The sequence below is a fragment of the Thalia democratica genome, chromosome 4 (assembly GCF_965202585.1).
Source record: "Thalia democratica chromosome 4, ktThaDemo2.hap1.1, whole genome shotgun sequence".
NCBI classification, from domain to species: Eukaryota; Metazoa; Chordata; class Thaliacea; order Salpida; family Salpidae; genus Thalia; species Thalia democratica.
The window spans coordinates 61,454,186-61,470,392 of record NC_139168.1 but is presented as its reverse complement, the minus strand read 5'-3'; the positions used below and the strand labels follow the sequence as shown (position 1 = coordinate 61,470,392).

Below are 16,207 nucleotides of genomic sequence, written 5' to 3'. Positions count from 1 at the left end.
TAGATGGAGTATTTTTCATTTAAAGTTAGTTTATATTCGTACTCGTAAAGTTTATAGCCTTCAAATTATTATTTGTTTAATCTTTAACAAAAATTAAGTAATTTTTAACAACGTGCAAAATGTGTTATAAATATTTTTTAAACAAATTTAGAAACATAGTTTAATAAAAATATCCAAAACATAATGAAAATTTTGTATTTCATACAAGAGAGGTAAGTAAGTCATAAGAATTAAAAAAATTGAGCTTATAGTGTGTTCCAGTAATTTAACTTATTAAAAAAATAATCAACAAAAACATCGGCTAAAGTCTGTAGAGCAGAAGCCTGGACTCTCGTATGCCGTGAGACAAACTCAAGTTTACAAAAGGGTTGATCATACCAATCCAATCATCAGTCTACCGAGGCTTGTGGTCTGATGGAGGAATTGGTATGATCAACCCTTTTGTAAACTTGAGTTTATTAAAAAAACAAGCTAGTTAATAAAACTTTTTTTTCAACAACTACAAAACTGTACTTTTGATCAAACTTCTTCCAGAGGTAACTTATTTTTATCAACTAAAAATTATTAAACCTGATCAGACCTTCAACTAGACTCGTGTCACCGAATGCGTCACAAACTCCGAACTTTTTAATTAATTTTTCTTTTTCATCTCCAACTCCGAACGCTTGAAACTTGTCAAGTTGCTGCCTTAATCCTTTGTTCGGATTCGCAAACCTTCTTCTCTGCCTTATCGCACCCAACACGTCCGCCCAAGGTTTCCCTGTGACCGTCGTCAGGTACATGGTTGCCATGGCGACGCTCCTCGAAAGCCCGCGAACGCTGCTGATGAGAACGCATCCGCCTTTCATTCTCGCCGAGTGGATGAAGTCGAAGCACTCCGTGACGTGTTCGGTGATGTCATCGGAAGGCTTGTCATGGCAACAGAATTTCAGGTGCCGAAAATGGTCGATACTTTCTTGCTTGCAGCTGTGTAGGGTCAGTATGTGCGTGATGCGGTTCCGCTTCAGATGTTTCGCGTGAGTTGAGCTGCACATGTCGCCGATGTACATTCCCGGTACTATTTTGTTCATTTTTGTGATTTTAAGGGTTACTGAGGTGACTATTTAGTTTTTATAAATCTTTAGTCTACGTAAATTACGTACAGAAAACTACAAGTATATACAGAAAAGCATCTACCCCTTAATCAATGTAGAAATTAAAATGGGATGAAGGTAGTCTGCCTCTTTTGATTTTAAATGCCGGATAGGATTGAATTTTTGTTAATCAATATAAGCTAGTATTTTTTCTATCATACTTAACCGACTCAATTATTTATTTTAATGTTTGCTTTTGGCATCTAATAAAACTTTGTCCATAATTTTTTTAATGTGTTTTTACTTTATTCATAATTTTTAGTTTAAAAGTAAAACGACTTTTATTATCACTTTGTATATGATAATTTTTTATCATAGAACATAATTTTAACTATGATTTTGTATAAAAACGGCTTTTAATGATTTAAAAGTAACTAGCGTTTTTAAGCGTCTCCAAGCTTTTGTATTTAAGAATGCTATATCTAAGAAACCTGATTTGCCTCAACTTCAAAGCATTGAAATTATAAACTAACTTAAACTATTATTAATTGTAGTATGAAACTTGGTAAAAGCATGTAAAGTGTTTAACGTAGAAAAAAATATACGGTTCAAAAATTCAAAAAATTTAAATATAGTTATAAACCACAAGTTTAAATATTAATTTTTAATACAAAAAAAATAAATGCAAACAATTAGTTGTACAGTCCTTTTCAACAAAGACTTTTTTTAGAAACAACAACAAACGACAAAATATAATGTTTACGCTCAGAATTTTACTAAGTATGAGTGTTTATAAAAGTTAGATAGTTTTTGACGTATTTATATTACTAATGTTTACGCAAAGCTAAAACATAAATTATATTTGACGTAAAACAAAAAGTTGTTTGTTTCAGAAAGATTGCGAAATTAAAAAAAATACTGCCTTATAATGTTGGTTTATCTTTTTACGAGGCTTGGTAATGTTATTTTAGATTTGAGTTTGAAGTAACGTAAAGTAAACTAATTATAAGCGCTTTTTTTTACTTGTTTAGTAAAGCTTAAATACGTTCAAAAATTACTATCTTCGCCTAATATATATAACTCGGTACCAGAGATGGTAAAATGCTAATAGTTACTATGGTCATTCAGCATTGAAGCGTATAAACTTTGGTTTGTTTTAAGTTAGTAATTTCACGCTCGAATAAACAAAGCAAAGCTTTTTAACATGTCTGCTCGGTACTTTTTGAAAGTATCTTGAATCTCATATTTAGTTTAAAAAATAATTAATTTTTGGTATATAATAAAGTTTTACTAAAGTTAGTAAACAGCAAACAATATTTTTGACTTTTTTGTCACTAACAAAGCTGATATTATACAGCTTACACTAAATACTACATAAAAGAGAATTAGAAGAGACACATTTATACTACAACGTAACTTTTATTAGCGTGATTTAATTCTACATAATAGCTTTAAAAATTTTAGAACTTAAAGTGTTTAAAATGTTTTAAATTTTTAAAATGCAACCTTGTAAAGGCCTAAACAGTATAAACTATTAGATTTTTTATTATTGCTGTAGAAATTTTCAAAACATAGTTTGATTTGTAATCAACTTTTGGCTAATGTTTTAAAATGTTATCCAAAATCTCAAATTAACAACTATTGTGGAATGATTAACCTAACGTTATTGTGTAGAAAATATTCTTTGGAGTTCTAAAGCTTTGCCTCGACTATAAAACAGTCAACTGCTATATAATTTCAAAGCAACACCAAACATATTTACAATTTAGATGCTAATTATAAGCCAAATATAAGATTATCTTAAAAGCAAAGTCGTTATAACTTAAAGGTCTTCTCAATCTTGCTTTAAAAAGATAAATTTGTACTTAGTTCTTCAACGCTGGGTGAAGTCTATGATAAGAGTGATCTACCATCGTATTTACGACCGCTATATTCAAAAAAGTTTTATGGCAGCTAAGGTATCAAGTATACACTACATTACAGCTTATTTTACAAGAACTTAAATCAGTTTTCAAACATCAAAATTCTGACTCTGATTAGTAAAAAGTTAAAATTTTCATTAACTTAAAGTAAAAAATATAATTTATAAACATTGATTTTTATAATCTATTAAAAAACGTTAAAATTTTAAAAAAATTTGTACAAAATGACCAATTTTTAAACTGCTTTTACTAAAAAAATATTTTTAAACAGACTGATATAAAATTTGAATGGTTAAAATTAGTTTATGTTAAGCTTAAATTACACAATATTTTAACATATTTTTAATAAAAAATGCATTGTTCACAATTAAGTTGATGCTTGATTTTAATGCTCCTAATAAAGTTATAGGCCTTATTTGAATGATCTGAAAATTTATTGCTTTGATTTTTTGTCGGAAACGGACTACTAGTTTTTTTAGGTTTAAAATACTTAAATTCGGTTTTGACAAGTACCTTAATATTAAATCTTAATCGAAACGTTGCTTCTAATAACTTTAACAATTAAGTTTCGTTAATCATTAATATATTTAATTCAAATTATATAAGTTTGTCCACATAGTTTTATAAAAATTAAAAATAACTGTACGTTGAATGATCACAGCCATAACTTGATGTTTTTGAAGAAATATAAATGCATGATCAACAGTAAATATGATAAAGGATACAAAATAAATAAGATAAAATAAACTATCTAAATACTCTTAAATAAAAAGGTTATCTTAAAAATTAGTAGGCATGGTTTGGAAAAAATAATAGAATAGAAACTACTCTGGCTATTACTACAAAAGATGAGCCTGAGTAGAGAAGAAGTTAGTAAACTACAGGTCTAGAAGCTTTTAGCTAATTGAAAGTCAAACGGTCGACCATCTAAACTCTGTTACTTACATTTATTGATTCGAACTATTGAAAAAAGTTTTTTTATAATTAATTTTTTTAAAGGTAATAACTTATCAAAAAATTAAGGACTCCAAGTGGACAATACAGGCTTTCATGACATAATAATTTATAAGGGGACGAAAAGGTAAAAGAAAATTATATAAGGGATATCTATTATAAAAAGCCGATTACTTTTTAAATGTATGCAAAATGGGGATTAATGAAAATATTTTTAGAAAGCCCTGGTATATATATTTATCCTTAAAATCAACAGTAGATTAAAGCTGAACTTTTTGGAAATTTTAACAACTTCGAGGAAGAACTGTTATACTTTGTTCAATACAGAGAAACATATATCAGATAAATAAAGAAAGTTACTGTGAAAATAATTGTTATAATTTATTCTATATAGAAAGGAATACTATCTAGTTGTGATAACAAGTTATTTAATTTATTTTGCTTCATGTAATATATCAAAAATATTAATTTGGGTAAAATAAAAATACTTAACAAGTTTGAAAAATGTTTATAAACGACAAACAAATCATTTTATAATTCTATATTAGCATACAATGTATTTTTTATAATACTTACATACTTTATTGAGATAAAATAGTTTATTTTTATTTTTTACTTGTCCAGGACTTCAGTCCCTTGTAAACAAAAAAAATCAAAGAACAAGATGTAGCGTAAAAAGTCTTTTTTTATGTTACTAAAAACGTCCAACAAATGTTTTATTGGTAAAGATTACTTATAAAAGTATAAAGTAAAATTTTTATAAGTATCCGAATAAGATAATTTTTTATTGATAGGCATATTAATTTGAATAAATAATTACGACATTTCAGCTTTCGACATTCCCACATAATTTTTTCTGCGATAACCGGGACAAACTGGTTGTTTACAAGGACTGCAAGATACAAGCTAGAGCAATAGAAAAGTTAGGTAAAAAGTTAAGTTTTAAAAAGGTAATTGGAACATTTTTGACAAGCATTTCCTTTTTCACATCTTTAAGTAGTGCCGTTAAAAACTGGTCATTATTAATACAGTAAATTGTTTTCTGTAAAAGTTTATCTCTAAATAAGTAAAAAAAATAAATGATATTGTAAGAAAAAAATGTTCTTTTATTTTAAGTATTCTTTAAAAAAATTCGTTTGATTGAGAACATTAAAGGTTAGTAGGTTTTTTTAATTTTAGGTAAATGGGTATAGTCATGCAAACTTTATCTATAGAACTAACGCTCATCACAAAGTCTGTTGCACTATTATTCGACAAATAAACTAAGACTTTATACAGTACTAGCGTTTCATATTTCTATAACAAACTTAAGATTTATTTGTTTTCTATAAATTTGATTTTAAGTTTTAAATAATAAAATACAAATCAAACTTTATTTGAAGTGTGTCTTATTTTAATATTAAGTTGCATGCTTTTTTGCAATGCATATTATTTTAAAAATTATTTTTATCAAGGAAAAAAATAAGTTGTTTATAAATTACCACTATTACACTGTTTAGTTCTAGAACAAAATTACTATTGGTCTAGAACATTGAAATTGAAGTTTTCTCTGAAGCAAACTAAATTAAAACTAACAAAAAAATAATCTAAATTTAAACGTTTTTTTTAAGTTAAATATAAACTGTTCGCTGCAATATTTTAGAAATATTATATTAATTTTCATTACATATTTTTTTAAATGTTAGGTTTAAAACCTAAACATACCAACAATCCAACGTTTTCATAATAGGTCTTGCTTTTTATTTTTGAGTAATTTTAAAAAATTTCTAAACTATAAAACTTTTAGTAAGAAATTACTTAAATTAGTTGCTTGGTTCTTGACAAGACATTAAACTGTATCTATGGAGTATGACTCGATAGCAAAAAGGTTTTTCATGCACTAGGTTTTGTGACTAAAGTTTTTTAGCTATTTTCATCGATCTATAAAAAAATATCTTACCTAGTTTATCTATTCTAATATCTCAGTTAATATTCTTATTTAGTTTTGTTTAGTATTTTTTCCTCTATAAACTTTAAACTAATAATTTGACTCTAAATTTCAAGTATTTCACAATAACAACTGTATTAAGTAATTAATTTAAAGATTTTATTACCATTACTTATTCAATAGCTATATCTTAATAGTTAGTATTAAAAAAACATATAGAATGTACAAGATTTTAGATTATCATTAAGTATAATTTTTTGTAAATACATTTAAAACTTTTGGGATGTGTGCTCAAAAAAAATCTTTATTTCGTTCGTTTATTAAAAGAGTATTTTCAATTTTGAGTTAGCAACTAATGTTTTTATGCTAGAAATTCATTAAAAAAACAACTTGCGTACTTTTTGCTTTAAAGGTTGCAATCAAAGTTCTCGACTTAAAAAGGAGAATGATTCAATGATAAATTTTTAAAATTTTATTACAAAAAAAAACGAGATCTTAAGTTGTTTAAAATCTTATTCAAGTAGAATAAGTAAAAAACAACAACAATTTGGTGAGTTTTAAAAAAATAATTAAAAAAAATAAGCTATAATTTAAAGCAAATTGTTACGTCAATAAAATTTTGATGAACGTGTTCAAATTAATTCAAAATTATTATAATTTTCAAAACAACACGTTTCAGAAAACGCAATGGAAAACGCATTTGTTATAAATGATCTTATTAACTCAATGCTGAATGAAGTTGAAAAAAACTTGTCAGCTAACAGTTACAATGCTATTCAGCAGCAAAACAGATTGCAAAAAGTAAATGAAACTGTTTTATCTAATGATGAACAATCAAGTCAAGTGTCTGAGCTTTGCAGTGTAAACAAAACTGAGTCTAGTTTGAAAAATGAGTCAGAACTCTTAAACGTTTCTTTAATGATGCAAAATGCAGGTAAAGACTGTCTTATAACGGAAAACTTTGATGTAGTTGAAAATGGTGATGCTCCTCCAAATACTGAGCAGCAAACTAACTTGCAAAAAGAGAATGAGATTAATGTATCTAATGGTGAACAGTCAAGTCAAGCTCCTGAACTTTGCAGTGTAAACAAAACTGAGTCTATTTTGAAAAATGAGTCAGAACTCTTAAACGTTTCTTTAATGATGCAAAATGCAGGTAAAGACTGTCTTATAACGGAAAGCTTTGATGTAGTTGAAAATGGTGATGCTCCTCCAAATACTGAGCAGCAAAACAGATTGCAAAAAGTAAATGAGACTGTTTTATCTAATGATGAACAACCAAGTCAAGTGTCTGAACTTTGCAGTGTAAACAAAACTGAGTCTATTTTGAAAAATGAGTCAGAACTCTTAAACGTTTCTTTAATGATGCAAAATACTGGTAAAGACTGTTTTATAACGGGGAACTTTGATGTAGTTGAAATTGGTTGTGCTCCTCTGAATACAGATAAGCAAATTAGCTTGCAAAAAGCGAATGAGATCAATGTATCTAATGGTGAACAACCAAATCAAGTTTCTGAAGTTTGCAGTGTAAACAAAACTAAGTCTATTTTGACAAATGAGTTCTTTGATGATCCTTTAATGCAGGGGTTCCCAACCAGGGGTGCTCGCACCCCTTGGGGGTGCGAGGTAGCATTCCAGGGGGTGCGAAATGGCTTTTAATTTTTGAATTATAAATAAGGAGATTTTCACTCTCTGATAAAGTTTATAAAGTTAAAAAGTAAATTTTGTTATAAAAAGAAGTTGGCGCTCATTTTCTGAATAAATTAATTTTATTAATACGTCATAGAGCAAGAGCGCTTTTCTAGAAGTAAATTCATTTTACTAATTTCATTTAATATCTGTTAGTTTAGAATTAACACTTCAGTAAAGCTTTCTTAGAGTTTTACACCTGTGAATTTTAATCATCTATTCTTTAAATATTTTAGTTTCTTAAGTGGCCATTAGTTGTTTAAAACTGGTTCTAAATTGGTTCTGTTAAGGTTATTACATTTATAATGTAATCGTTTATTAAGCTTCGTTGTGCAGAAAGTGGTGCTTAAAGATTTAACATCAGTAAATTTTAAAGTTCACAGCTATTACTGTATGTTATACCATTTAAGAAAACTTGTTTTTAGCTTTAATAAAACCAATTTTAGTAGATCAGCAAAAGTATTCAATGCATAAACTTTATTTCTATTCATTCATTTTTTGAACCTAAATAGTTTACCTTTTTCAATCTACTTTTTATATTTATGTTGTAAGTATGCTTTTTTTTGTATTTGCTTTTATACATATCTTTTAAATTTTAAAAATCTTAACTCAAACCTTTATTATTTTGAAAATTCCTAGCTGCTAATAGTTTTGAAAGTAAAACTTAACATAAGCTTAACTTAGAACAGCTGATGTTTTCTACCTTATAAAAAATAGATAAAACTTGTTCGAATATAGTTTGCTATGTTTTATAAATTTCCAAGTATTTTATTTTTGATAATATAGTACACTATAATAAAAATTAAAATACAAATTATTAATTAATCAAACCAATGATTTTATAATCAAATTATTAATAAATAATTATAGCATATAGTGTTAGGGGTGCGAAATCAAATTAAGAGACTTTAGGGGTGTGGGGCATCAAAAAGGTTGGGAACCACTGCTTTAATGACTCAAAACGCAGGTGAAATCAGTTTTACAACGGAGGACTTTGATATAGCTAAAAATTGTGATTCTCCTCTGAATGAATCAAGTCAAGCTTTTGAACTTCGCAATGTGAGCAAAACTGTAAAAAATGAGTCAGAGATTTTAAGTGTTTCTTCATTGGTACAAAAGGAAAGAAAAGGCAGCCTTATAACGGAAAACTTTGATGAAGTCAAACATGATGATGCTTCTTTCAATATGGTGTTTGACTCCACTGAAAAAAATGAATTGGAAAGCAATATTCATGAAAACGAGCAACAATATGGCATTGTTTCTATTGATGCAGGAAAAGACTGTCTAAGGAGTGTAAAATCTGAATCAAGCATTGAAGTTTCTACTGAGCTAAGAAAGCAAAACAATTTTAGCAAGGGAGATAGTGGTATAAGTTCTGTAAAGAAAAACAAAAAGGTAGTGAAACTTGAAAGCGAAATATTAATTGATGATAAGTCATTTGAAAAAAATAAAATGCTCAGAGAAGTTTTTAGTTTCAGCTCTTTCGAAAGAGAACTGACGCCAGATTACGAAAGCTTGTCTGATGATAGTGAGTTTTTTCTCACCAAAAGCCCTGATGTTAAAAGTTACTTTCAACCAGATATTGAAAGATGTAGCTCAGTAAAATCATCCAATAGCAATAGATTTAACACCTTGGAAGTAAGAAATGAACGAAAGATGAAATCGAAGTCAAAAAGGTTCAGATGGTTTAGATCAAATCGAGTTTCTCCTGACCAGTTACAACCAGAAGTTAAAACAAAATCAAAAGCAAAGAGACTAGCTTCGAGCTTTGCTAAAGGACTGAGAAGTTCATTTAATAATGTAAGGAAAGCTTACAAAAGCAGAAGACGATTAAATTTGATGATTTTATGTCCAGTACCTTTGTTTTTTATGCATTTGTAATCGAATGTATTTCTAAATAAAAAATTAGACAACTGATATTTGATTGTTTTCTTTTATTTTTAGTTGGAATTAACCAAAAACTTAAATAAATAAGACTTGTTTTAGTGTTTATTCTTCATAAGAACATCTAAAATCATATTTTTCTAGTGAAGCTAAACAGTAATAACTAAAACTCGATATAGAAAAACATAGTAGAAGGCTGATTTTCAACATTACACTTTATTATAAATAGATTTTGTAATATTTTGATATCAAAACTTACAATAAATTCAATCAACAGTTTTTATTAAAGCCTTATTAAAGGGTTTAAAATCTTTAGCTATTAGATAACCTATTCTTTAATCAATTTATTTTTGACCTTTATCAGCAGTTAACAAATTTCAATTTCAGTAACCATTTAGTTTAGGTTTTATACTGTTACACATCATCTAAAATGTTATAACTGTTATAACATAAAAGTAATAATTTTTTACAAAGAACTGGTTATGAAATTATTTCGACTGATCAATAAAATAAAACATTAAAACATAATTTAACTTATTTTAACGAACAAAGCTATTCATAGTTCGTGAGTTTAAACTAAGACCGTTTATTGTTTATAGTTCTTTAAATCTCAACTCAAAATAAATTAACAAATTAAACAAAATCAGTTCAATTTTTAGCTTTACCTTATGAAAAAAGTTATACGCAACAAATAAACAAGCCTTCCGGTGTTAACTGTTTACTCCTACTTTTTATTTAAATTTTTGAACAGTACTTAAAAGATATTCAATTAAATAAACCATATATGTTTCACGCTATTCTCTTCAGTGGATACATAGCAATAAATAAAAGACAAATTTCAACTTAAACAGTAAATGTAAAAGTAATAATCATGATAAACATGTCTTAATTACATATCAATTAATTGAAAAAAACTCAAACACTAATTATGATCAATATCAAATAATAAAAAAAAGTATAAACACCAATAAAACATTAAGTGAATAATAAAGCAACATTGCATTCAAATTTCTTTTGCCGACAAACGGTAGGTTTGCTATCTATTTTCCTACAGAGGGTAGCCTTCACTTTAATTAGTTCAAAAATGCTGCAACAACATTTATATATTTTAAGTCTGTCCGAATTTAAATTTTCCGCACACTTCAATTATTTACTAAATGTTCAGCAACGGCCGATCTTTTAACCGTATTCACACTTTCAAACATTTTTTTTCTATTTCTTTCTCAGATGACCTCAAAAACTTATCAACACAAGCAGAAATTTGATTGCAGTTTTGCTTTATTAACATAGTGCTTTTTTTTTGGTATTTATATATTTTGTACTTGATTAATTTGATCATAATTAGTATTTTAAATCAATTTTGCGTAATTCAAATTGTATTTAATTAAGACATGTTTATTAGGATTATTACTATACAAGTTTAAAATTGTATTTTATTTATTGCTATGTATCCACTGACGATAATAGCGTGAAATAAATTTGGTTTACAGTATTTAGTGCAAATAAAAAATAAAAAAGATGAATACAGTTTGATCGTTCAAAAAAATATAGATTAAACATCAAAACAATTAAAAATCCAAACAGTTTACTATTAAATACTTTCTAATACAACATGTAGTTAACCAAATCAGTTCGTATCAAAACATGACTTAAAATGATATTGTAAGTTTAAGTTTTCTTTTGAAAAATAAAAACTTTTAGAACTTTATTTTTATAAAATTAGTTTGTGTATACTTGTAATTTAGATACCAGGATCGATTTTATACTAGTTTACTGGAGCCTGTGTTATTCCTTAAAACATAAAGTAAAAAAATTAAAGCTTTAATACTGAACCGAAAAGTTTTTGAATCAGTAATTTACATATGTTAATACATTTCCTTGTGATGTTTTACTTATTTTTAAAATATTGTATTTATACGATGTAAAAATTATAAAAGAATTACTACAGTTATTAGTTGCACTCCTTGAAAACAGCTGTACCTAATTTTAACTTTTAAATTTACTATAACTTCATAAAAAAAATATTATTAATAAGAGCCTAATATAAAAGATAACCCTGCACCAATTTGCATAAGTTTTACAATTTAAGATTCTTGTATAAGTTATGTCCTGGACAAGATTTTAAAAGATGTCCAAATAGTGTGCGACTTGATAGCCGAAAGGTTGTTTTGTGCAGTATACCCTAGGACCAAAAATTTTGAGCGCTTTGTTTGTCTTTCAGTTATAATGCACTATGTACTTCTAACTTCTATTATGCAACTTTACTTAAAATGTTTTCTTTTATTTTGTTATTGATGAAGAGTTGCACTTGTTTTTGTTGAAAATAAGTTTATTTACTTTTATATAACCAATCGTTTTAAATAGATTATGCTGTTTCTGGCATAATTTTTTTAAATGATATAGTTTTTTTTTAGTTTTTATTGTTTTTTTAAATAGTTGATTAAAAGCTGACCTTGTCATTTTGACTGCTAGATCTTGACATTAATATAGCGAAATGTGAGTGTTTTCTTGAACTTACTATCTAGAAAAACAGTAATCATTGCTTTAAAAGTTAAGTGACATTTTAACTTTTATTTGTTATATCAAAGTCCGAATCAGCTTGTTTTTAACCTTTATTAGGTATCTTTAAAAAATCAGACTGACTCGAGCTTGTTTTATTTTTGTATGCGAAACCCAGGCTATTTTTGTAGCATTTGTTTAAGGTATCTGTTTTCTAAACAGTATGTTATGTTATTAATATAACTTTATTTAAGTTTGAAGCTAGCATTTGACAAATTATACTTAAAAAAAGTGAAGGGGTCAGAACGCACGGCGTAACTTTCGCACAAAGCGTCACTTTTATTTGGTTGTTCTTTTAAGTTCAAAAATTTAATGTTATATTCGCTTTAAAGTTTTATCAAAACTATATTATTCGATATATACTTAACAATTATTAAATTCGTTTGTAAATTAAAAATTAATAATCCTAGTAAAATGATGCTCCGTGCAAAAGTAAAACTCTGTGCTTAAGTGACGAGACGACCAATGCAAAAGAGACGCTTTGTGATTCGACATTTACTTAAAAAAAGAACTTAATAATTTTACACTTTTTTATTTAAAATACTTGGATAAAATTTTAGTATTAGTTGTGGGTAAGGGTAATTTAAAATACTATGAAACAGCTTATATTTAAAAATGATGTGTCTTGTTGTTAAGAAAAAAAATGAGTAAAAAGAACTTTACCCACTTGTCTGCTAGTACAACTTAAAAATTTCTTAAATTTTTACTTATTGAATAAACTAAAAATTTGTTATTTACTGTTGAAAAGTAGAAATTACTGCTTTAAATCAATAACTTTGAAGCTGTTAGACTGTAAAGAAAAATAAAAGAACACACAATAAAAAGCATTGAAGTTTGTATGAAATTGAAATGATACTGTTTTTGATATGGCTAATATATTTTATTATATCAAGACTGACAAAGTTTAGCATATACATGGTTTACCTGTCTCTCTGGGCTATTTATTTAGTGTTTAAAACACTAACTTATTTTTTATGCTTCCTTTAGCTTATGTACTGGTACTTTGTTTTGCATGACAGTAGTTATTCTTGGTACTCTGTCATTTATGAATAAAAATGAAGTTGTAACAAGAATCAGTAAAATGAGTACAGACTGTTAATGAGATTTATTGGAATAAAATAAATTGTAAAAATAAGTTTGTAGTTTGAAGAAAAATGTAATTCAACTACTTTATTGCAGTTTAAAATAGAAAAATTTATAATATGATAATTAAAAGATGATGTTTTTATATGTGTATATAGAAAGTGTTACTGATGTTTTTTTAAAGTTAACTTTTGAAAAAAAAGGTATAACTTAATAATTTGAAAAAAGTATGTTTAAGCTTTTGTATGTTTTTTTTTATAAAATAGATATGCATTAATTTAAGATGAATAAAACATTATAACAGCTTTATGATCAAAACAAAATGAACATAATCAGCAACAGTATGAAAAGTAGTCAATTTATAAAATCATGGCATTTCTCTGTGTTAAACTGATAAAAAACTTTTATTGATTTCTAAAAAAATTTAAATATTTTAAAGAAAAGAAAATAAACCTAAGAATTTAAAATGTAGTTCCTATATCAGTAAACAAGTTTTTGTAGTTGTGTCATTGAAACTGAATGTAACAACTTAAAGTTTACTGCACTTTAACTGACTTCTGAAAAGTAGTGTATTATTTTACTTAATATTGAAATGCTTATGTATATTTCTGGTCTTTAAAGTTTCTTGGGTTAACATCCCTTACTTTTCACTCAGTTAAGTACCTATGATCATAAATTAGATCTCTGAGAAAAAATTATCTGAAATGAAAACCTCATTGTGTATGTTAAGGGCATAGGGGGGGTAAACACCCTTTTTTGGTTTTTGATCTTATTTTATATAGTTTTTACTAAGCTACAAGATGCTTTTTACAAATTTTAAAAATTCAAAATAATTTTTGAGATATAGCCGGTCAAAGTCGGAGCCAACAATAGGTTCCTTATGGGAGGCGCAAACTAAAACGGCAAAAATAGACTATTTTACTAAAAATCTATCTTCTCCTACGTTTTTTGAGATAACTATTTCAAACTTTCAGGAAATGTTCATTGATATATTTAGAAAATTCTTTCGGAAGGAATTTTGAAAAAAATAAAAAATAAAAATTTTATATAAAAAATAAACAAAAAAAACAGTTTTTTTTTTGTTTTTTTGTTATAAAATTTTTATTTTTTAATTTTTTAAAAATCTGTTCCGACAGAATTTTCTAAATACTGCAAGGAACATTTCCTGAAAATTTGAGGTAGTTATCTCAAAAAACGTAGGAGGAGATAGATTTTTAGTGATTTCTAGTTATTTGCCGTTTTAGTTTGCGCCTCCCATAAGGATCCTATTGTTGCCTCCGACTTTGACCGTCTATATCTCAAAAAATATTTTGAATTTTTTAAATCTGTAAAAAGCATCTTGTAGCTTAGTAAAAACTATATAAAATAAGATCAAAACTAAAAAAGGGTGTTTACCCCCCCCTATGCCCTTAAAAATGTTAGTTAAGTAAAGCTTAATATTAGCTAGTAATATATCTCTTTTAAATTTGTGTTTAAAAGTTGCTAAGTCATACTTGATAGTTTTTTGATATTATTTTATTTGCTATTTATACAGTACTTTTTCAATCTAACTTCTAAAATAAATGCACTTTATTGCTTGTTTTAAAAATTTAATAAAAAGTATATAAATAGTGTTGTATGAGCAATATTAAGTTGATAATACAAAAACACAATAAGAAAATTTTTTAAAAACCTACAAAACCAACAAACAAAACAACACCACTAATACTCCATTCTGTAACTGCCGCTCAAAGAATCTATGCCCTCTGAATAACAAATGTTTAGTAAAAAATTTAATTTACAAAACCACGGTATCATATGCAAAGTAAACAAAAATTGTATAGGTTCAACTGGAAACAGTTTTAAAAATAGATGGTACAGTCACAATAACAGCTTCAAAAATTATAAAGACAACAAACTAGCAAAATACATTTGGCATTTGAAAAACAGCAAAATCAGTTACGACTTTAAATAGAGCATCCTCCACCACATATTGGAAATTAAAAACATACACAACATCTGCAAGTCTTGTATTTAAGAGAAAAAAAAGATAACCAATGCTAACAAAAAGACCAACTTGAATAAGAGGTATGAACTGTTTGCAATCTGCCCTCATTTTCAGAAACTCTGCTTTAAAACTTAAACTATCACTCGTTAATTTGTAACTTGAATTATTTATAATTGTATAGAGTTATCTTTACCTCTAGAAACTTATTTTACATTAAAATATGATCCCAAATTATAAATTTTTATTACATAAACCTTCTTCAAAATGACAATTTAGCAAAATTTTATGAAATTATAGCAAAAACAAATTATTTCATTTTGTATATCAGTCCAATCAGCAAGATAATTACGTCATAAAGCTAAGTTAAAAAAAGTAGTCTAACTAAAACATTTACCAATTGCAAACTTTAAGTTTATTATTGTATTATTTATTTTGCAACTAACTTCCATGTGAGTTCTGTTTATTACTACTTTTGTTTATTTATAATTATTTTGATTTTAATCTTAAGTGTCTATAAAATTCTCAAACAGATATTATAACTATTAAATTCCTACTTAAGTTTAGTATTATAAAGTTTTGTTTTTTTATATAGCCTATTTTAGCACTAACATTTCATACTTATCAGTAAAAATTAATGCAGCAATAGTAACACATTTTAGTTTTAAACATAAGTGTATTAGACCATAAAGTTTTGAACCATAAGTTTTTCAATACTTTTTTTTTCTTTTTTTTTTTGCTTATTATTTTGTTTGATTCCTTCCATTTGTTTGATCAAAAACTTGTTTCAGAATATTTAAGAAACTGATGATCTCTTATATACAATAATATAAGAGTGAATCATTGTTTTGTTTATAATAAACTGTGAATATAAAATATAACTAATCTCCTTAATTCTCATTAAAACTATTTTGTCTTATAAATTACTTATTTCAAATTAGCTTAGTACAACTCAATTCTATTTTAAACTTTTTCTAAACAGACTTTTATACTTTATGACGTAACTATTTTTAGCTAGACTTCTCAAATTCATTGTATATAATAAAATTACACTATAATGTTAACAGTTTTTAGCAATATTATTCTGAAGATGCGCTAAATGAAATTAATTAATAAACTTTTTTCAAAAATG

At 26.5% G+C, this 16,207-nt stretch overlaps 1 protein-coding gene across 1 annotated transcript; it reads right to left on the bottom strand.

Annotated features, from left to right (window-relative positions):
• Positions 1 to 554: 554 nt before the first annotated feature.
• On the bottom strand, positions 555 to 1,070 carry LOC145833498 (dual specificity protein phosphatase 15-like). The gene has a single exon (XM_082940670.1). The coding sequence runs from the start codon at positions 1,068 to 1,070 to the stop codon at positions 555 to 557; it is 516 nt and encodes a 171-aa protein (XP_082796796.1).
• Between the last annotated feature and the right edge of the window lie 15,137 nt (positions 1,071 to 16,207).